The sequence below is a fragment of the Helicoverpa armigera genome, chromosome 4 (genome assembly GCF_030705265.1).
Source record: "Helicoverpa armigera isolate CAAS_96S chromosome 4, ASM3070526v1, whole genome shotgun sequence".
In the NCBI taxonomy this organism is placed as follows: Eukaryota; Metazoa; Arthropoda; class Insecta; order Lepidoptera; family Noctuidae; genus Helicoverpa; species Helicoverpa armigera.
The window spans coordinates 2,512,517-2,535,949 of record NC_087123.1 but is presented as its reverse complement, the minus strand read 5'-3'; the positions used below and the strand labels follow the sequence as shown (position 1 = coordinate 2,535,949).

At 34.8% G+C, this 23,433-nt stretch overlaps 1 protein-coding gene and 1 long non-coding RNA gene across 2 annotated transcripts in view; one reads left to right on the top strand and one right to left on the bottom strand.

Moving 5' to 3' along the window:
• Nucleotides 1-15,701: 15,701 nt before the first annotated feature.
• Nucleotides 15,702-16,421, top strand: LOC135116876 (uncharacterized). Its single transcript, XR_010276439.1, has 2 exons — nucleotides 15,702-15,832; nucleotides 16,266-16,421. It is a non-coding gene; the product is annotated as an uncharacterized LOC135116876 (long non-coding RNA).
• A 3,819-nt stretch (nucleotides 16,422-20,240) lies between these two features.
• The window catches only part of LOC110370505 (uncharacterized), a 131,359-nt gene continuing 128,166 nt past the window's right edge, over nucleotides 20,241-23,433 (bottom strand). Inside the window, exons 6-7 of the mRNA XM_064034184.1 lie at nucleotides 20,827-20,896; nucleotides 20,241-20,491 (exon numbers count right to left, since the gene is read on the bottom strand). Coding sequence (XP_063890254.1) covers nucleotides 20,476-20,491; nucleotides 20,827-20,896 — 86 coding nt within the window. The 3' untranslated portion in view covers nucleotides 20,241-20,475. The remainder of the gene's footprint in view (nucleotides 20,492-20,826; nucleotides 20,897-23,433) is intronic.

Genomic DNA, 23,433 nt, shown 5'->3' with positions numbered 1-23,433 from the left:
TTTTTTTGCAATTTATCCAGAGATTCCAAACATTTTGTTTTATTATATCCATTCCGTCAAAGAGATTTCAAACGTAACTAAAAAAGACTAACAATCAGGATTCGTCTTTCACCCAACCTTGACACCGAGAAACTTACAACCGATCAAAACCCCTACATCTGTAGGTTATTGACAAACACTAAAGTAGATCAGTAAACGAATATTATTTCTCCATCTTCTCACGATAAAGACGTTTAGCATCGTTCCCCATCGTTTTCCTTCAGAATTCAGTATTGAGGCAGTCATGGATCCGTTAACGTCTCCGTAATGGTGTTTTTATGATTTTTTTCCCCACCATCAAGGCCTCAATCTCTATTGTTTCACGCGCAGTGATTTATTTACGTCGGCAATGTATGAGGTGTTTAGGGATGCGCCAAACGGGATTTAGAGTCGGGCTCCTGTGAAATGATGGCAGTTTATTACCCGGAATGATGCGGTAATGGTGTGTCTTGATTCTCTGACTTATGATGGTTTGTTTGTTTGAATATGTTGGAGTTGTTATTTGAAAAGAATTTTATACGTGCTTTCAGGATTGTAACTCCACGATTGTGAGATGTGTCGTTGTGTCAGTAAAGTTGGTAAGAATCTGAATATGCCTACATACGTACTCACTGTAGCAATTCTGTCAGATGTAAAATATATACCTATTTTTGATCTGTATGCAATAATGAGAAAATCAGAAATGCATTTGGTATATAATTAATTACAACTGTAAAGTAACACCTGAAACGTCCTTATTGAGACAAAAAAGAACATCAAAATTATTGAAAATTAAAAGATCCAACTTAAAGAGCCATAACCCATAAATTAAGCTACCCAAATCTAGCCACATAATGAAAATCACATCGGCCCCATCCAAGCACCATCAAAATCCAGTTACTTTGCACGGTTCTTGTATCACCATCTGCCATCATTATCAAATCTCCATTGAGAACGTCTTTACAGCCCTACTATTACTTAACCATACATAAAACTGTTTATATCAATCGTGCAAACATTCACAATTTATAACAATATCATTTTTATTGACATACGTAAATATCTTGTCAATAAAAGTTCGACGTTTTACTGTTCCGTTAGTTTTTGGTGCTCATAAAGAATCTTTTAAGAGTAACTGCAGACTGCTAACTCTTAGTCGGCCGACAGTTTTTTGGGCTCATAAATAAGTATGAAGATGAATGTTAGTACGCATATTACAAAAATCTGGTATTTACCTGGTATCAGACCGACTGAAAACTTTGATCGTAATCAAGATATTCATCAAAATTAAAAATCTGACAACCAATGGGTCGATTGTTTGATCGGGCAATTGAGAAAATGGGAAAATAATGGAAGTACACATTTATATGCATACTTGTATTGTTGTGTGCGTTGTTGTAATCAACGATCAGGTATTTGGCCGGCATCAAACCGACTGAAAACTTCGATTGTAATCAAGATTTTCTTCAAAAAAAATCCCCACCAACGTTGCAACTGTTGCTCGACTATTCAGTCAACAGTATACGGCTTCTCTTAGAATCTCCACGCACACATATACGTTCTACGCACACAGGGACTTGTGAAAACTCATCCCGCCATTTGTACACCAACTGGCTTTGGTAAATGTTTGCCTGGCTCGATATTGCACGCCACATGACGGTTTTTGCTCCCTACTGTTGCCACCGACGGCTGTTTGAAATCATGCCTTGTTTACAAAGATAACTTTCCTCTTGAATGGTAGTAGCGTTGCGTTTGGCGTTCAACTGTTTTGCGTTCTTATGTTGTGGGGTACTAATTGGAGAGGAATACGTGTGCTTTGCTTTAGATGTCAGGTATTATACCTACTCGTTAACTAGCTGTTTTCTTGTATCGAGAGAACTTCTTCCCATGCCAGGGTACAAATAGATGAGTGCCACTCGAAGAAAGCATTTAAAGGACTAAAGGATTTTTTCAAATTGATTGAGTTGTTTTCTTGATTGTAGGGTGCAAATAAACAAACCCAATCACCTCTTTATAATGTTACTTGAGATTAGACAGTATTGACTTTATTTATCATTTTTATACCTAAGCATATTACATAAAGGTCAGTTCCTCATTTACCTGTCTCAGTGTTCCAAGAAATATTTCCAACACTATCCCATGCAAGCCCATAGTTATTCAGCGCACAGAAGCCGCTGGGCACGTCGACATGTTCAGTGGGTATCTAATTACTGCGATTGTCGGTAATGCGCGTCGAGTCAACTATTAACTGAATACACGTAATCAGACATACTGACTGACATACTGTTAGTGGGCACACTGTTGACGTTTTCTTGGAATTTTATATCGGACAGTCTGTAATAACCTGCTTTGGCGTGTAAAATACACCATAATTGATAAAGCTCGGTTTCAGTTTAGATTGATTGCAAATATTAAATTTATAGGACTCATAAATAAATATTAAATCCTTTTATTTGGTTCTAAATACCTACAGAAAAAAATATAGTGTAGGAAATGATGCAGGTCGAAATTGCTCGTATTTCTATAACTTTTATATCGCCGATTATCGCAGTAGGTATCTGTGTCACAAATAACAAAAGAAAAACAACATAAGTACGAACTAAACCAACAACAAGTCAATATCTTACCTCACCTTCGAAGTCCCTAAAAAGCAGCCCAAAGTGAAAATTATCTCTTCGAAAGAAAAAAGAATTGCTCCTTACGTTATTTACGTTACCCTATATAAGTGATGTTCGCAATGTAGCCAATGTAAGGTGGTCGTTAGAGTGAGTTTTTGCCCTCAGAGGCTCGGGAACTCTGGCCCGAACTCTCGTATTTCCTTCACTTACAACCGCTGTCGGATAAATCGTGATAAATAGGGTACATGTGTAATTATTACTTATTGCCCAGACTTATTTATTAATTGAAAGGTACGGCTTTTCGGTGGGTGACAGTTTTCTTTTTAGTCATTCGATTTTTCGTAGGTATCAATGAGATATAGGATGTTATCTAGTTTATTATGCAATGATTGATTGATAGTTTTTAACCACTATTTAGGTACCTAAATGAGCAGCACAGAGACGTGTAAACAGTCAAAATAGAATATTTATCTGATGTCGTTCATTAATCGTTTTTAGCTTTTTCATAAAATCATGAGTTTTACTGTCATATATTAATTGGTTTTAAATATTTATTACCTAACAATAAAATATGATTCATAAATGTACCGCAATTTATTGACTAAATGCTCGTTGACATCACGATTTGCCGCATTATTAAATTTTGAATATAATCGTTTAATTAATTATCCCTTACATTCAATTTATAAAACAATCAGTTGTAAATAATTATAACTTTGTCCATCCACCAGACGCTGAAAACGTGTAAATACAGATACTTCACACTTGTCGAAAATTCGTCATTTTATCGAAAATCGATTTTTATGATATTTATTCATACAGTTTGTGTCAAACACACGGAACGATTTTATGCAATTTATGTAATTTATTTCGGCGGCTACGTAAGACTGGTGTTTGTTTTTGTCCGTCAATATTTATTTTAAAAATTTTCATCCAGTGTAAATCGGGTAAATCGTTAAAATCAACGCGGCGGTCAATTATGAAATTAACTTGTGTTTCATTGGATTTGCTTTGCGAATTAACAATGGCCAGATTTTGTTTTGGAATAACACAATTATTTCGGTTTTTGAAGGGGCGGTTCACTTGTTATTTGGCTTTTTTTGTTTGGCGGGTTTTAATTTTGATTGCCCGATTTTTTTTATCCAGCTTTCGGTGTCGGGAGCCGACATTTTACGCATTAAAATTATTATTTCTATCTTTGTAATTTTATACAGGAATCAATGTTTTACGATTGCTTAAAAGTCCTGAAACTTAGCCTTAACTGAGCGCAATGCAACTATGTAACGGCATATTGTCTTGGAAACACGAATTTAAATTAAAAAACTTTGGTCCGTTGTAAACTGCAACTAGAAAACGAGATTCAAACGTGACCCACTCTATGAACGAATTTTTGCGCATTATTACTTTGTTTCCTTTTAAATTAATACACAGATTGCATTTAAAATTATTTGAAATTAATTTTCCCCAGCGATTTTATTTGCGGCCAAATGAAGCCGCTCCGCCCATCTGGATAAACGCGCTAACTAATACCGAAATAATTTTTCAAATCAGTCAATCTTTTAATGAGATAAGTGTGTTCACTGAATAACGTTACATTACGTTACATTATTATTATTTTGGCACAATTCATTTTTTTCTTGTAGAAACTATAATATGATTCCATTCATTCTATTCCATCTTCACTACAATTACTAAAATATTTACTTCAAGAAAAAATACACAAATAACCAAATATTTACCAACCAAAAATCTATCGAAAACACGACAAATACATTGAGGCTAGCCATCCAACAGTTGAAAACTGTTGTTGGTACAAAATAACATTTTATAGGGTTCGGAAACGTTCGGAAACTATACTCCTGAAGTGGAATGGTCGACCCGAACATTAACCAAGTCACATTAACAGCTAAGTGTAAACAAGGAACAAAAGGAATAGTTAGAGAGAAACTCTTTGGGATACGACAGAAAATATAAAAAGAGAAAATTATAACAATCTAGTTTTTGTTTTGAGGAAAAGTTAGAATGTGAATGAATAGAGCCGACTATAAATCTTTTGCTTGTAGTTTCAAAAAAAATGAGTGAATGTATTAAAATTGGCTGAAAAAGTAGTGTTCTTATGAATGCTGAGTATTACTCGCTATTCCATCTGCATCAAGACGGATTTATGATTATCTGTGTGCCAAATCTCTTCTCAAACGGTTCAGTTGTTTTGACGTGAGAGAACGACCGACATACAGGGTTACTTTATAATATTAGTAAGGGTAAGAAAGTGTGTGACATACAAGTAGACAGAGTAGACCACTAATATAAGAAATTAAGATTTTGATATCTAATTATCTCTTGACTTCTCAAAGTTAAAGCAGGTAAATTAAGTATACAACAGTGCTTTGCTAAATCAATTGATAGAGTTCCAAAAAGAAAAGCTATACAAATGTTCTGCGTTACGTTAGCAAAAAGGCTGGATAAAAATATTGGTATTCCTAGTAAGTAGTTTTTTGTAGTTCTAAGAAAAAAGGCAATTTCATTGAGAGCGGCAATTGTTTCTTTTGTAAAGTTAGTATGTATGTGTGAAGTTGGATTTATAGTGTAACGTTTATTTTATTTATGTGTGTATTTATGCCATTATTTAAGGTTTATTTGGGGCAGTGAGATTTATGATTATAACTTGAAATAAAAAGGGTGGTTCCGTAAAACCTTAGATTTAGGCGATGGTGCTTTAATCACTAAACAAGTTAACTAAACTATTATTAAATCAATTTTAGAGCCATTTTAGGACACCAGGCCTAACTAATTTCATAATAAAACCAAAATAAACAATTACTTTAAGCTCAGACTCCACTAAAGCGGAGCGAAGAATTTTTTTAAATAACCGATAGAATTTCTCCATTCACGCCACTATTGAATAAGCAGAGACTACATGTTTGAACTACAAAATTCTATTCTTTATTTAAAAATATCTCCGCTCCGCTTCCCTTCAGTGTAGTCTAAGCCTTAATGGCCACAAGATGCTCAATTTTCTTCTGACACCAACTCCGAACTGTAATTTGTGTTTGCATCTACATGCATAGATCTCCGTCGCTAATGTTACAAGTTTCGTCATCATCTCGCGAAATGTTCATCAGAACTTCAGATAAGTGGTTCATTTGTATCAATGTGACTTTCCGAAGACATGTTACAGTAACATTGCGAAAATGGTTAAATATATGTGTATCTATCTATATGCCCTTGACTGTACATGTCAGTACGGTTTGGTCTGGTGTATGGTCTACTACTGACTCTAGAACACAAAATACAGGAAATTACTGAAAATACCTGTGACCTTAATCAGAACATTTTTTTGAAGTGCATAAGAAGTCTGGGGATTTTTATATAATGTATGTATCGTACGTCTGAAATATTGCAAGTAAATGTAGGTTTTGAAAGGAACTTGCGAATGCTCGTGTTTCGTTGACTAAGATTAGGTATAGACCAGTTTTTTTCTGAGTACATGGTCTGTTGCCAAACGATGGGGCAATAAAATAACCCTATTATTATTGTTACATTACATTACATTATTTATTTAACCCAGTTCTAACAAATGAGAACTCTAAACCAAAAACAGCATAAATCCCACCAACAAACAGGTACATAACTCTAAAATATGACGTCATAACTTCACAAAGTTCTACCCAAATGTTCCTTCAGGATATTGAAAATCTATAGAATTTTCTTTGCATAGATTAGCAATACTCTCGAAGGTAAGTTTCACACTTAGATAATATCACGAACTGGAGACGCCAATGCCTTCTACTCTGCTAAAGGCACGGTACCAATCAAGTGATTCATGAGTAGGTTTGTATCAAGTTTTTGCTTATGTACGTGTAAGTATGTCAATTTTATCGTGTGAATGTGTAACGAAGTGATCGAAAATGCTTGAGTGAGCTATGACTATTTGCTGTCGCGTTGTTTCGTGCCTTGGGAAAACATTGATTGGCAGATGTTTTCGCATGAAGATTTGGATTTGTGTTCATGGCGATTCCAGTAGGTATAATGCTCCAAGGTTTCAAATGAGATGCTTTTAAAGTTTTGTTAGAGTTTCAGTAATGAGTTTCAATGCGAATGGTTTAAAGTGAACTTGCTAGTTTTAGAATCAATATGGAGTGTGGTTATGGAGAGCCGTTATGAAGTTTCGGAGCGATGGTGAAGTATGGCAGGTGTTTCAATGGGAATCTGGTTTTATGAAAGTTTTGGAAGAGTTTGAGTACCTACATGGAGCACTTGATAGGTATTTTTCGAAGTTGTAATGGGATAGGTAATGGACTTTTTGGAATATGATTTGAAACTGTTATAAGTAATAAGCCCGAGAAGACGCAGCGTGGGCAGGCCCCCCACTAGATAGACCGACCAGCAAAGGGCGCCGAGAAGCAGTGTATGTTACACTTGCCGACTTCCCGGGTTGCCGAATACCGAGAAAAGTGGCGAACTTTGGAAAAGGTCTTGTCCAGCAATGGACGTCTTTAAGCTGAAACGTAGGTAGAATTAAAACAAACCATTACCTACACACTCAGTAACGATCAGACTGGTTGGTAAAATATATCAGTGTGCCTAGACTTTACAGTAAAAAAAATACGATGAATCAAACCTTCCATTTGGTCTATCCAATATGTTCCTATTTCAGGCTTAAGTTACGGCCTTCCAAGAACACAGCCTACGCTCAATTTCTCACGACCAATATACCAATCCTTTCTAAGTCCACTAAGACTAGGTCCGTTTATATGAAACTTGTAAAGTAAGTACAGACGAGCGACTGACAGCGGCGATTTTTGTGGATCAAACACGAATAGCGCCGTCGATTTAATACATTTTGTGTCTGCTATGATTGTATAGGTACATAATTTCTACTGTGCAATGTAGTTTTTTAAGAACTGACACATTTTAAGATCTGACTTAAAAAGTGGTCATATTGCATCAAGTAAGCAAAAGTTTGTTTCTAATTTGTAGATAAAACCCAAAAATAGGGACGTTAAATTACTCATAAGGCCTAAGGCTAAGGAATAGAATAAACATATGATCACAAATTACATTTTTTCGTTTTAATAATCGTCGATCTACCATCATCACGGACATCAATCCATGGAAGAGTTATTCTATTTATTCTAACCTCAGCAACAAATTATCAATTTCCAAAATCGCTGATCGCAGCATTCAGTAGCGCGTCTAGTGTAGCCCTAAATCTCGCGAGTTCAAGTAAATAAACGCGAACCGAACACGGATCCTGTCAAACGTAATAAGCCTCTTTGAGTGGCGTTAGTCACGTAACAAATGAAAGAATATACCAAAATACACGAATATATTCATCCTACTTTTTGGGTGAACAGTCTCGGTAGTGTTTGGGCTTTTGATACCTAATGTATTATTGTGTTGTTTATTTATCGTTGCAATATGCATCAGTTTTGTCGAGTATCACTATTTCACTACAAAAAAATATCAACGATTATATCGCTTTTGTCGGTTACAAATACCACTATATTACAATATCACTGGGACTTTCGCTGTCATTTAAACGTCTTTAGCAGCTGCTACAGGTTGTCAGAAATCTTATAACCAGTCATTTCTAGGGGTGCTGGGTTGCTCGAGTAACTGGGTTGAGTAGGTCAGATAGGCAGTCGATCCTTGTCGATCCACTGGTGCTTAGCTGCATCAATTATGTCGAATTTCAATTTCTCTTTGAAAACATATCCGCAGTAAATAAATAATAATTCCATCCAGCCACTAAGCTACCACTACTGTAGTCTTACTTCCCTAAACACAAGCAGTTCTAATGCGCAAACAATACCGGGTGTACCAAACGGAGAGGCACGCGGGATGCCTTGACTCGCGACTGTAGACGCGTTTACAAGTCATGCTGGCTTCCTACAGTTCTACAGTACTTATTGTGTTTGTATAGTGGTTTACAAACAAAATACTGGTTTTTACATGTGTTTGTATGTTATTGTGTAAGTTGTGTTCCTGTTCCTTTTCGATGGAAATAAGTTATTGGTGGTGAGCCGTATTGGCTACAGGAGTGATGAAATGAAATGAAATTGTTTATTTTGCAAGTTGGACATTACATTTTACACGTCATTTTTAGAACGCTGAGGCCGGCATTTCCTAACTGACTGATCCCTGAGAAGAAACGCCGAAACAAACTCAAGATGATGATGATTAAACAGTCATGTCCAACCTCTACTGGTTAGTAGTTAAAAGTTTAGTTGTTTATCTCTTGTATTTGGAAATATGCAATAGGTACTTACTGTCTGTCTCCCGGGGATCTACTTTCTGAATCAGCATAAAAAGTAGCCTAAGTTCTTTCTCAGGGTCAACTATTTGCATATCAAACATTTAAACTGGTTCAGATTAACTGGCGTTTCACGTGTTGTAAAACTCGTATTAGTAAGAATTTCTCAAGGCGCAGTTTAGCTGTGTTAATTACAAAATCCGTACCATGTAATATAAACCTAACATGTCACTAGTTTAGTCACAAAAGTTAACGAGCAACAAAGCAAAATGACTTCATAGAAACGTTAAAATTTACATTTATTATAATCTACCGCCCACATGGACCAATTAATCTTGACCTCTGAGGTCAAACATATGGAGTAGACCTTAAGGTCAGGTTACACTGGTAATTTGCATTTTGTATTCCGGTTACAGGGTGGGGTCTCTTAATTTTAAGTGTATACATGCCCTACAATTTCGCGTTAAGAAATCCTTAACGTAATTTTAATTATGTTGTAGGATTTTGCTGCGGTTCCGCTTGTGTTTTATGGTTGGTTATTTTTATCTGGATGGAAAGGGAGCTGTGGCTTTTAAACTGTTAATTTAATACGCTAACTGAGAATGTTGACTAGTGTAGTCTGATTCTGTTGGTGTATCTTCATAAAGCCAGTTATGATTAAGTTCTGTCTAGTCAAAGTACTACCTCTATACTAATAATACCTCTATCGTAGTACTTAGGTCGTACTTAGGTTTTTTTTGAAAGGTATATTGTTCATACGGAATACCATATTCATATTTCACCCAACAACCACATTCAAACAACGTCATCTGATACGATACACACACTACTAGGTTACAAATTCTTTTTAACCCATAGAAACACCCAGTATAAACCAAGTCTGTGACATCCAGTGCGGTAAACACCTTACAACCACACCATCACCATACTTTTCAATGGTAATATGAAATTACAAACAAAAAATCCAACTGAACGGTAAATAAAATATTTTCCAGTAAATGTCTATTCACATTCGACCCTCGAGTCCTTTCCCGATACTCGAGGGATGTAATGAAGGATCCATTGAAAGAAAAAGATTCTTACTTACATAATGCCATGAAGAACAAAATGTGTAGCGGAGATGTCATAACACAATTCTACTAAGAAAGTAGTGCGCCCAAATGCGGGTGTTCGGGGGACGAAGAACGTTACTAGATCCACCTTCATATGCTTTCATCAAGAGCTGCCAATTTTATTTAAACCAATCAATAAAGACTAATATTTGTCAGGTTCATCTTAATTTGACAAGGAATCCGAACGCCTTGTTAGTTCTAGTTACTGATCACGCTCACCGTACGTTACTTAACCTACAAAAGCTGATTTCTTTCCGGTCGTGTCGGATTGCCGTCCCATCGGGCTATGAGAGTGAAGGAATAGTGAGTGCACCTGTGTCTGCGCAAATGCTTGTGCATTATAATATGTTCTACGCAGTTGGCTTATGTCCTTACATGAGAACAGCCGCCGTGGCCGATAGTCGGCTAGGAGGACATCATCAACCTACAAGAAAGCGCCTGACCTACCTGCCTTATAGCATCTCCGCTCAACTTTCTTTCATTCGTGTATAATACCTACCCACGTTGACGTAATGCCGTTGACCTTTCCGAGATGACGTCATACCGGAATAGACTTCAAAGTAAATGATGCGTGAATGTCTTTCTTTTTTTTTTCGTTTTTAAAATTTTAACTTGTACCTATTTAGTAGTCTACCTATTTGTTTTCTTTGTGTTTATAAGAAGGTACTTATGCAACTTACTTCATGATTTCTTAATTAAATTGATCACTGATCCTGTACTGGCTATCTTATTTACTATTTATTTATTTTATCGGTACCTACTCAAATTACAAATACGAAAATAACTAAGTCGGTCGCACATTTACGCTAAAACTGCTGAATATCTACATACTCAGAATTACTTATCACAAAAAACATGGACCAATTTTTACCCGGTTACGGGAAGTGGTTCCCAAGTAGGTTTAAATATCAATTATAATATTTTCTTCTACTTTTCTATTATGTTTTGGCATCTAAACATTTAAGTAACACCGGAGACATTTTCCTTAACTGAAAAAAAAAAACAACAAAAAAATAAATCCACCATACCAGCCAGTAACATTATCTGTCAACGCAGTATTATCTACCGTTATAATACAGTATATCCAGAGTATTACACCTGTAATAACAGTAAGCCCAGTAACGCCGCCGTACCACAGACAAGCGCAAGATTTTATTCAACCAGCTATCTTGGGAAGCTGTTGTGTTTACTTTTAAATGTAAAGAGATTATCTGCGAAGTGTTGTCTATGCTTTTGTTTTGGTGTGCTGGCTGATTTGATTTTTTATGGTGTTGAAATTGTACTTATAAGGCTTTGAAGCTACATTATAATGTTCTATGAGAGAAGCTCTTTTGTTTTTTTAAGAATTCTTTTGTGTGGTTTCAAGTATGATCGTTTGAATTGATGGTTGTCAATTGTTTAACAATCGTGTGAGGCGTTGTAGCTTGGAAAACCGTGAATGTGCGAGTCTCCTGTACGACAAGCTATGTGTGTATGATTACTTAGTTCCAATAGTTGGTATCTTGAAACTACAAATTACTATAAATAATATTGAAATAAAATAGTAGATGTAGGCAGCTACTTATTTTTCGAAATCCCCTTATTAAAGGAGATGGGAGTTTCTTTGGAAAGGTCATTTCTTTGAAAGTATTAATTATTATCTTATATCACAATTATTCAAGTTAAAAAAATATAGTTTTCTCTAAAATTTTACATTTATTATTCTAGAGACATGCTCATGTCGTCTAAAATAAATTACTAAGCACATACTAATAGCATAGTTGTGTCACTAATTGTGCGTATAATTTGTTTGCTGTTATAAAACTAATACACACCCCATTCGTGTGGTAGATTAATGGTATAAGCTTTAAAATATATTAGTTAGGTTAAAGAGGCCTTTGTTAAGATTGCAATAATTATCATTGTCATAATTAATCAGATTGTAAATGTAATTCTCTTGGGTGAGCAAGGATTAGTCATAAGTAATATAAGGTTCAAGTTTAACCCATACAATTGTATAATAGGTGAATTTTTGGTAATATTTACGTTAATATCAGGTGATTACATTTTTTATATAATTACTACTTACCTATTTTTCAAACGACTTCCCATCAAGGCTTTTCACATATTTTTTTTTTACTTTTGCGGTAGATTTTTGTTCTAACTTTCTAGCAGCTGTATATCTATAATTGTTTGAACTTTTGTCTATTTGAATATACTAATGGATAAAAATGAAACAAAGTAAAATATTATTTATATAATTTATTTAACAGACTTCATCAAATGAAAATGACAACATCATTGAGCAAATCAACGGTAGAACATGAAACTTCATCGTATAAAATTTATATTAACGAAATAATTACTATTTCTAATAGCTATAATAATATAATATATTATAAATAAAAACTTTTCATTTAAATGAATATTTTCAGAGACACGTTTCACTAACAATTCATTATTTTATTTATTAATGTTTTTTTATTATTAATTTCAATAGATTTCTTACACGAATTTAATATTGTCTACATCATTTAATAAATACAGTTATCTTTATTTTATGGTGATGTTCTGATGTATTTATTTAGGAAATAGGATTTTAATAAGTGATTGGTTGAAAAAGGAATATTTATTTAAAACTAGCTGTTGCCCGCAACTTCGTCTGCGTGGGCAATATAGAATAGTCAAAATACTACTTATCCCGTAGGTGCATTCTTTCACGTGACAGTATAATTAGGATTAGCACTTAGCAGTCGCATAGATTCATTCATCAAGGTTGTGTTGTGGATGTGACCATTTATCTAAACAAAAGAAGTAAAGTTTGTGACGTTGTGAATATCTCTGGATCTAGTCAGCCAATTTGGAAAATTATTACATATGGTGCGTAAGTAATTTTCACAGGAAACAGCTATAATCTATGTCTATATGCTTTGAGTCTGACAAACCTGTCATTTGTACATTTTCTGCAGCTGCTGCGACTAATCAGAAGCCAGAAAGTCTTGTGTAGTTGACTGGATTGAAGATAGGTAGATAGGTAGTCGCTCCAAGCAAAATATTGGTACTCAAACAGATTCGGCGACTGGAAGCCAACACCAACATAGTTGGGGAATAGCTGGATGGATGATAAAATGAGTCATCATCATCAGCAGGCGCATAGGGTAGGATAGTTTCACTACTGGGGAGAAACACTTGTATGACGGGGATTTTCTGTGCAGTTACTCACTATGGTAAGGCTGACCCCACATTAGGCGTGCGCGATCCTCGGGCGTGTGAGTAGCGCGGGCGTCGCGAGCGCGCTGCGTGAACGTCGCGTTTTGCTGCCCTGCGGCATGTGTGAAGAGTGCAAGCGACGCGCTCGCGGCGAGCACGCGGCGCTAGAGTTGCGTTCTTATCCCTTCGCCCACTATCCCCGCCGCCCGCTAAACGCCTTAGCAGTTAAACGTCAAGGAGAGCGGCGCGTGGCGCCGCGAGCGCGCTGCAAATGCCGCAGGGCAGCAAAACGCGACGCTCACGCAGCGCGCTCGTGACGCACGCGCGGCGCCCGCGCTACTCACACGCCCGAGGATCGCGCACGCCTAATGTGGTGGCCTAAGCCGGGACTCCACCGAAATGTTTGCATTAGTTCACGAATAGGCAAAATGTACGTATCTGTGCGAGTCCACTTCATGTGTTCGTACTTGAAACCTGCAGTTTTGCCAAGATTTTCAAAATGTACGCTCGCAATTTGTCATTTCTTGGTGGAGCCAGCAAATCAAAAGAAACATAAGTGTTGTATACTGTGCGTCACTACCGCACACCGGGAAAATTTCGCTCTTGCGGAGGACGTTTATATAGGTACCATATTTTGTGTCACACGTAAACAGGACGACAGTAAGTATCCACCGAAACACTTTCAAAGATCTGATGAACAAACAAATCAGACCTGACTTGGTCACCTGGGGCCAATCAGAGCTCTATGAAGCGATCATACGCTTTGGCTCCTACTGTTATTGTGGTTTCTGAAAATTTAATCACCTCATTCAACGATGAATGTAATTCTGATGTTACTATTAAGAACACTTGCTTAGCGCAGAAGCTGACGTTGGCAGGTCAAGTCTTTTGACTTCTCGAATAGGATACCATTGGTTTTTGTATTTGCAATATTTGCAAAATTTGCAATGCACACCTGCAATGCATTCTGGATTAGGATAGGATATAGGTGGACAGGATTTGCAACAGAGAACAATTCTGTCTTTGTGATTAAATGACATCAAACGTAGTTTTACATATAAAAGGTGTTTTTTTAGACTTGGCTCGGGTCTTACCGAGACTGTTCGTAATCGTGAACAGTGTATTTGCGATCAGAAGTTGAAAGTAAGCATGTCTCTGGTATGCGACGCGCAATTTGTACGTTTTCAGATGCATAAAGCATTTTACGTGTGTATGGTATTAAATCGAGAAAGCTCCCATTTCTTATCTGCACTTTGTATCTGGGCTTGTTTTTAAAGCTACAGAATCCTACATTACCTACCTCACGCTTAGCAGCGCTTGCGAGAGATAGATCCTCATTTCTTCTAGGATTAAGTTTACATATTTTGCATCAGAAAAAATAATTAAGGTCTACTTAATACTACTCACTCAAAGTAATTTGTTTTAAGGCCACCACATTAGTGGAAGATAAGCTAAACTATGTTTATGAAAAAATCCTGATATGAACTCCATCTGTAACTTTAAATGATAATTAATTGTTCCACTAAAGTCATCATTTTTGACATAATGTTCAAAAAATAATTTAGATGGCACCGTTTTAAATTTGGCTGAGAACTATTAATTTTCTTTTCATCAAGGTAATAATAATAGTTGGATTTTGATGTGGCACGGCAAACTGACTAACACTATTGAAATGTCTATCGAAAAATTACACTACGTGTTAAAATATGGTGAATTACGGAAAATACACAACTCCATCTGTTGAAATAATAATCCTCTATGAAGAATGTATGGTAATATTGTCATTTACCACCTCGCTCCTCACTGTATTTTATTTACCACAGATGGAGCTACTTTAACCTTGGCTAAACAAAATTTTCATATTTTTTTTTCTTCCGAAGTTACTTATAAAGGTGTGATTTTCTGTGTAAAGATTAATAATAGGCCGATCAACTAATATAAGTACAACATTCAAATGTACAGTTTTGACAAATAGATTGCGTGTCGTAATATTTTACATCTTGAATCCATAAAATTAATCATATCTTTTGATAGAGTGAATCGATTTCGATGAAACAAAAACTAAGTAATACCCCAAGTTACGTAGAATTTTTGTATATAAGCATTGTCTGCATATAATTCGTAGATTTTACGTGAATCCCGAACAAACAAACAGATAAACAGACAAACAGACAAAAATGACAAAAATGATGGAAATGGGTTCTGTTAGTTATCCTTTAACATGCTGGCTATTTTTTTTTGTCAATTTCTTCAATGTACAAAAATTACTTTTCTACAGATTTATTATATGTATAGATAAGATAATAAATTACATATAATAAGTGTTCAATTTTATAATAACAAAAAAAATAATATTAAGCTTAGGTACTATTAACCCACATTCAGTTAAAAAACAAATTACAATTGTTTTATTTAGTAAAAATTAAGTTAGTATATCAAACATTTCATCATTTGATCATCATCATTCAATCACTTATTAAACCAAGTCTCTCGATTTTGTTGGATGATCGAGTATACATCAACTTAGATTAGCGCCACATAATACGATTATAAGCCGTTTAATATCGATTCAATTACGATTTTTTGTGGCAACGTATGTAGCCGACCTATAACCGTTCACATAACATTTTTCAAGTAAGGTGATCTTCACACTGCCCCGCATCACGCTGCATCTTGCGTGTCGACGCACCTACGCGCGTTCTTGCGGGAGTGCAGATCTGCATCATCGTGCGGGTTTTTCACGCACTCACGCGCGTAGGTGCGTTTTGTAAATTCAAGCACAGCGGCTCTCATCGAGTTCCATTTTCAAATATACACGTCACGCCCATTCAAAATCACGCGCGTCACTGCGGGATCAGTGTGCCATACCTTGCGTTTCGCCCCGCACCTACGCGCGGGGGTGCGTGTTTCTCCGCATGTATGTGCGTGATCCGCATGAACGCGCGTGGATGCATTTTCAGTGTGTTGGACTATGCGTGTTTTCCATACAAACGGAGATATTTCCATACAACGGAAAAAAACGCATCCACGCACTACGCTGCATCATGCGGGGCAGTGTGATAATCGCCTAAGAGTACGAACACACTGCAAACTTTTAGTCGGCCGGTAGTTTGTTTGGGCTCATAAATAAGTATGAAGATGAATGGTTGAACGTACGTTACCAAGATTAGGTATTTAGCTGGTATCAGACCGACTGAGAACTTTAAACAGAATCAAGATTTTTTTTTTTTAAGAAAAAAATACAATATAGCTGATCAACTATCGGCCGACTGTTTAGTCTGCAGTGTGAGGATATTCTTACAGTCGTACATAAAATGCGAGAAACGTTTTTTTCACCGTTCAAAAGTTCTTTGGCATTTTTATGCTAATGTTTTACTTGGCAAATATACAAATTGCTTTTTGGGCATACTTTGCGTGTTTCTTGATTTATAACGAGACATAATGCTTACTTGTATTCTCTTTTGCTTGAATTAAGAAATATTTTGGAACTATTTAAGTGGCGTTACCTAAAACTTATGAAATTCACTGTCTAGTAGTGTATTTTATTAATTCGTCTATGTAGGTACCTAAGATGGAGGAAAGAAAGATAGCGGAGATGCCAATAGGAAGGTAAGTCAGGCGCCTTCTTGTAGGTCAAGCAAAACTTACGTTACTAAAACTAGCGAGACGTTCACTTGTCAAAATAACACTAATCTGTCAAAGTTTTATCTTGATTCATTGTTAGTATTTTGAAAATAATGGGTGGGTTCCATAGAAGGCGTGTAAGGGCGAAGCTAGTAACGTTCGTTTTTCGAACACCCGCATTTCGGCACGCTACTTTCTTAAAAGATTTTGTATTAGATATGACATCTCCACTAGTAATTTTGTTCTCCGTGGTAAATACTAATTAGAAACAGACTTTTGCAACATTTTAATTGTGTTTGTTCAATAGAAAGTAATGAATAAGATCTAGGATAGCACTATGCCAAAAAACGCTTTTTCATTATTTTTGCATTGTCTTAACAAGTTTAATTAATGTAGCGTTGCAAAATAAAGTAAACTGTATTTTCTGAAAAACGCATCTTGCTTGGTGAACAACATATTAGTTGCACAGTTTGCAAATTGTTTTATACTGATTAAAAATGTATTGACAAATTCTACATTCTCTTTGTATAATTAAAACTATAACATATTCTATACCTTTGGAGTGGCATGTTAATTTCGCGAGTTTCTGTGTGGATTCCCTAATTAATATACATATTCAAGGGTATAATCTATCACAAATATTACTACGAAGACCTTATGATAGATTCTTTACATCGAATATAAAATAAACTTAATAAAACTGTTCTTAGTTTTAATAAACAAAGTCAAAAGAATCTCAAAAGGTCTTATTTTTCTTAGAAATCATTTTTACACTGTCCTTAATAGCGTTATAAGTTTTAATATTTCCAATTATATTATATTACAAACTTCATCTTAGCCTTGGCGAGTCACAATTAATTTTATATTTTAACTAACGTAGTTATCAGTAACTTTTTCTAAGCTCAATGAAGAGTAACAGGATAGCTACACATATATTTTGTACAAACTAAAAAATAAGTTATAAAAAGTTGCGCAACTATTTTTTATTGGCTTCAGTCGCCCGTGAAAGTTGCGCTGTGTGTGCTCGTTCTTACACAAGGATCGCACGTTCATAATGATCACGTCGAATGATTAATTACACTTTAAATTTAACTTTGGCTAATCTTTTATCTACTAAATTCTACAGATCACACAATTTATTACAAGGACATCCATTAATTTTATTATCTTTTTTTATATATTACATAACTATATACATTTTCATAATTACGTGGTTTTATATAATTCTACATAGTGTACCTACATTGACCTACTAACCATTATGAAAGAAGACTGTGAAAACCTGTGACAGGCTAAATTGACTCTTGCTACTTTTGAATATGGTTTAAATTCGGAAGTCATAGATTTATTGCAGATTTTTTTAAGTCGTAATCCAATGGTTAGTAAGTCAATGAGTATTTTAATTGAATAAATATTTGTACGTAAAAAGATAAAGACGTGAATCATTCGTTGTATGCGATATGAAAACAAAAGCTCACAAATTATCATGTTTTATTTCACGAAAGCGGGTAAGCTATACTTGTGTGAGTAAATGTACATATTGTACATGCACATTGTCTTTGTATGCGTAAGCTCTGGACACGGAGTAAGGAAAGATAAGCGGAGATGCCATAATGCAGGTAGGTACGAGGCCTTCTTCCAGGTCAAATATCTACTGTGGGCATGGTTAAAACGATCAGTTACGACTGAACTAACGAGGCGTTCGTGTTCTTTGAGACATCTGTCAACGATTTTTGGTATTAAATAAAATGGCCGGGTTCAAAGAAGGCATATAAGGGCGAAAACTGTAACGTTTCTCGTCCCCCGAACACCCGCATTTTTGCGCGCTGCTTTCCGTTTTGCTGCAGGATATTTTCCGTTTTGGCAAATCCGCTTGTCATTTGATTCTCTATGGCTCTGGAGCACGCAATAGTGGCCAAGACATACAAAGACAACGTGCATTTACACACACAGGTAAAGCTAACCCGCTTTCGTGAGATAAAACATCTATACCATGTTTTATGCCCAAGTAGAATATAAACCTGTAATGTGCTTAACTAATTTATTACAGAGCCATTAAATTACAATTTATGTATAAAATATTGTCTCTCGTACAATATTTTAGTACCCAAATTACAATATTAATTTTTGGTAAGATTAATTTAAAACAACGTAGGTCGTAGGTAATTTTATTGAAATCTAAATCCTGTGAATTTTCAAATTTTATATTGATGCTGTTTTCGCATTACTTTTGATGATTAAAACATTTAAAGCATAAAGTAAGTAATTGTATATTTTATACAAGATCTAGGTCAGACTGACGATTGTGACAGTTGTATTTGCGGATATCATTTTGAGACGAGTTAAAATAGGCCAAGTTTATTTTAATGTTGTCCTTTGCATTCACCAATCTCATGATACGTGACGTTTATCATGGTTCAACATAATCGTTCAATCAATTTATACAGGTTATTTAGTAATAACAGTCAAGTCAGTGATGACAGATCTATCGCATGGAGTACCGTTGGCCAAAAATGTGGTCTACCACCCGTAGATACACTATGCATTACCAAATGTAAGTAATTCAAGGTTCAAGTTCATTCTACTTCCATTTTGAAATAGGAATTGAGAAAAAAAGAACATGCCACGATTTTAGTCCGACGGAAAATTTGAACTATTTAATTAATTGTTATTTTTGCATGTAATTACCGTTCATGTAAAAACCGATACCAATTTATTTGAAGATGTTTAGGCCCAAGTTTCAACTGTTTATGTTTGTAGTTTTACTTTCATGTTGTAGGTGAACTTGAGCCCTTGTTTTCAAGGTTGTCCCAGCAATAAGACGGATCACGCAATATCATACCATTAACCAGTGATATGGTTGGGTAAGGGATAATAACATGTTAGCACATTATTCTAATATTATTATGCGTTAACCCATTTAGCGTTAAACCGTCTAACTGGTGAGATTAGCTTCAATAAACAGATTTACTTGGTGAGTGCCTTTAGTCTATAGCTGTTCACGTGTTACATCGATGTAGGATTGAAATTTACAGTAGAATATATTCATACGTTTTAAGTAACTGAAATATGAATATTTTGTAATTTTGAAATTTTCTTCATAAGTTTATTTTCTTACTTGTCTGCCTGTCTGTCGCCGTTTAACACCAAAACTGCCAAACCGATTTAATTGAAGTTTTTTTCGAAGATAGTCTAGCGAGAACCTGAGAAAATAGGTACATGTAGGCTTTTTATATACGGGCTATTTTATCCGCGTCCGAGAAGTTGTTCCCTCGGGACGTGAGTCAAACCTTCTGTAACAGTTGGTTGCTATATACGTAATTCATTTGATTTTCAATAATTAAAAAATATATTAAGTACTTTAATAACTGCATACCTAAAAAATCGGGCACCGTAATAATTTATAAATTATTATCAAAATTAAATAAATTCTGCAATAAATTACAAGCACATTCTCAGGATTTAACAATAATTAAATATTTAATTTAAAATAAATTCACCACGGTTAGCTGACGACCCGTATACGTTAAACGGTTTCTTAAATTACAATATTATTATGTTTATTTATTTTATTTTAACTTAAAACTCAATTATTATATTAAAAATTCCCTCTTATTTACATATAAATCGGAGCAGCCCAGTCGTCCGGAGCCAGACATCATCGTAGGATATTCCTGGAATTCAAAAAAATAAATTAATCAACGAAATAATTTAATGTTGTTCATTTTAATATTAAAAATTTGTTTTAATATTGTGATTCTTTCGCAAAACGATGGTACCTACGTATTTTATGAATTTATTATAATATTGTATTTGTATTGTAAATTGAATTTCTATTTGTTTTTTTTTTTTTATAAATAGTTACCTAATATTTGATTTAGTAATTGAAAATGGAAATCAATTTATGCTAGGTAAAAAAGTTATTATTCAAGTATATTACAAGTTTAAAGGCAAATAATAATATTATTTTATTTTATATCGATCGGGTACCTTATTGAACTATTCTTACCTAAGTATGACGTCACGCATAGCGAAAATACTGCTAACCAGCATAAGTAGCAGCGATTCTGCAACTGGACCTGTGAAAGAATACCACATTTTATTCAATGCTAAATTAAAAGTCATAAGAAATACGGTCATGTTTCCAGTTATAGAACAAAATAATTTAGTTTCCAGGTTACGTTAGTAATAACAACAAACAATAATATATAAACCGGTTCTTCCACCTTTTCAATATTAAGTAAGATATAACTTAACAATTCCTTATTGTATCCTCAAGTAACGAAAAGCCGAACTAATCAGCTAATTAGCTCGAACAACTTTCTCTTAATAAGTAGATAATAATACCTAGTAGATACCTTTTTCTGTACGATACGACGGATACCAAAAATATTCCCGAAAAGATTAACAATACGGATAATATTGGATAATATTAAGTATATTTGTACAAACAAAATACAAGGACGTTACAACTCAAGAACTATAAGAAAAATAATAATTTGTTGATCAAATTATAGAAGAGAATTTAGATCGATAATGACACTTTAAAATGAACTATTTAAAATGCGTTTTTATTTACGAAAATACGATATCAAAAATGACTGAAAATTCAATAATTTTAAAATACATAGGAGTGCTATATTTTTTTAATAAGTACTAAAAATATCCGTTTGTAAAAAATTCTCTTCCATTAAAAAAATGCGAAATAAAATCCCCATTGTATTAATTCTCGCAAATCATAACCAAATACGACATCATAAAAAATATAAATTCCGCAAAAAATGTTCGAACGTTAAAATTGGTCGAATGCAAAAACTATTGTCCAAACGAGACGGCCATTGGACAGCGTAATATTACTTTTCCCCAAACCACATGTTACCAAAAGGATCTTTATTTAATAAACTTGATCAAATGAACAATAGATTTGGGGGTAAAAGAAGCATATTAGGAGTTGGGTGACCCGCTGTGGAATATCGGAGCTAAGGTTGCCGATATTTTTTGAAAATTTGCAGCGTGGAAAATTGGATGACTGATTTGTCGATTTATCTTTGCCTTAAAGTAAAAAGTGTAGTGAAAGACATGGAAATGAGGATGGTTGCATCTATTTTGGGATAAAGCTGTATGTTTTATAACCGGTACGCATTAGATGAAAATGTAAGAAAAAATTAATTTATACTAATTATATATTAATTATTTATACACTACAAAAAGAGTGTTTTCGAACTTCGCCGACATGCTGTGATAATCTGAAAACTTAATATACAAAAACATTATTCTAAACCTCTTGTCTCTATTTACAAGCCATTTCAGCCGCAACTTTATGTAAATTAAGTTACTCACATGCTTGCATAGTTTTTAGTTTATTTAAGCTTTTATAAGAGTGACAAATGGTGAAATTATTAAAGAGTGGTATTGCGTGTTTTTATTTCCAATAAAAGTATTATATTCCCTACAATATGTCAACGTAGTTTGAAGAAATGAACCAACATAATACTTTTTGTACCACCAACATCTTCTTTAAAAAAAGTTTTAAAAAGCAGAAAAATAAATAAAAAAATAAACATACAAATTTTGCTCACTGCCCAACCCTAAACTGACCCGTGTCTCCGTCACAATATCTTTATCGATCAGGGTCCGGGTTTTTATCAACATCCAAAACAGAATTTCCTATAAGTAACAAATGACCGGCCGCTCAACCGTATTGACACAGCCCAGTTCGCTGTGTTGCGAGTAAGCACAAACTGCATACTTTTAGTCGGCCGATAGCTTCTTTGGGCTCATAAACCAGTATGAAGGTGTACCTACCTACGCACGTTACAAAGATCAGATATTTGGCTGGTAGCAGACCTACTGAAAACTTCGACTGGAATCAAGACTCTCTTTACATTATTTTTTTTGCCAACCATCGGGTCAACAGTATTGACACAGCCGAGTTCGCGGTGTTGCGGATAAGCAGAATTTAATATTGTCGATAAAGATGCATCGTTTGCGCCAGATTTTGAGGGGATTGCAGTATTATTGGGGTATTTTTACTGCTTTAATGATGGTGAGATTGTATTCAGTAATACAAAGATATTTTGTAATATAGTTTGTTGATTGGAAGATATCTACAGCATCAATAAATTAGACGTACAAATTACACATGTTGACACACTTTTGCAAGTAAGTTTTATACAAAACACTATACGGTGAAACAGTACCGCTGGTATGGATGGCAGTAAGTCCCCAATGAATATATGTCGTAGCCATATCGTAGAATTGACCACTTCATGAAAAACTCGAGCATTTCATGAAATGGTCGCGTTTCATGAAATGTTCATGTTAATTTGACCAGATCGTTAAATCGTCATCATTTCTCGATTTTGTCATCCATGTCTGGCCTTATGGTAAAATAGGGTATCCATAAAGTATTTAATATAAATCCAAAATATTTTGGGTTGGGGGAAACTCGCGTAGACCCATTGGAGTTTAATTTAATGAAATCTGGTAGTTGTGAAATTTTTCACAGCTTAAAATTGTCCGGAGGCAAAAAGACTTAGGTTTTTTTCAAAACTTCAATTGCAAATATTAAGAGTAAGAACTTGTTCATTGTCCTTTATGTCCGATATACATTATT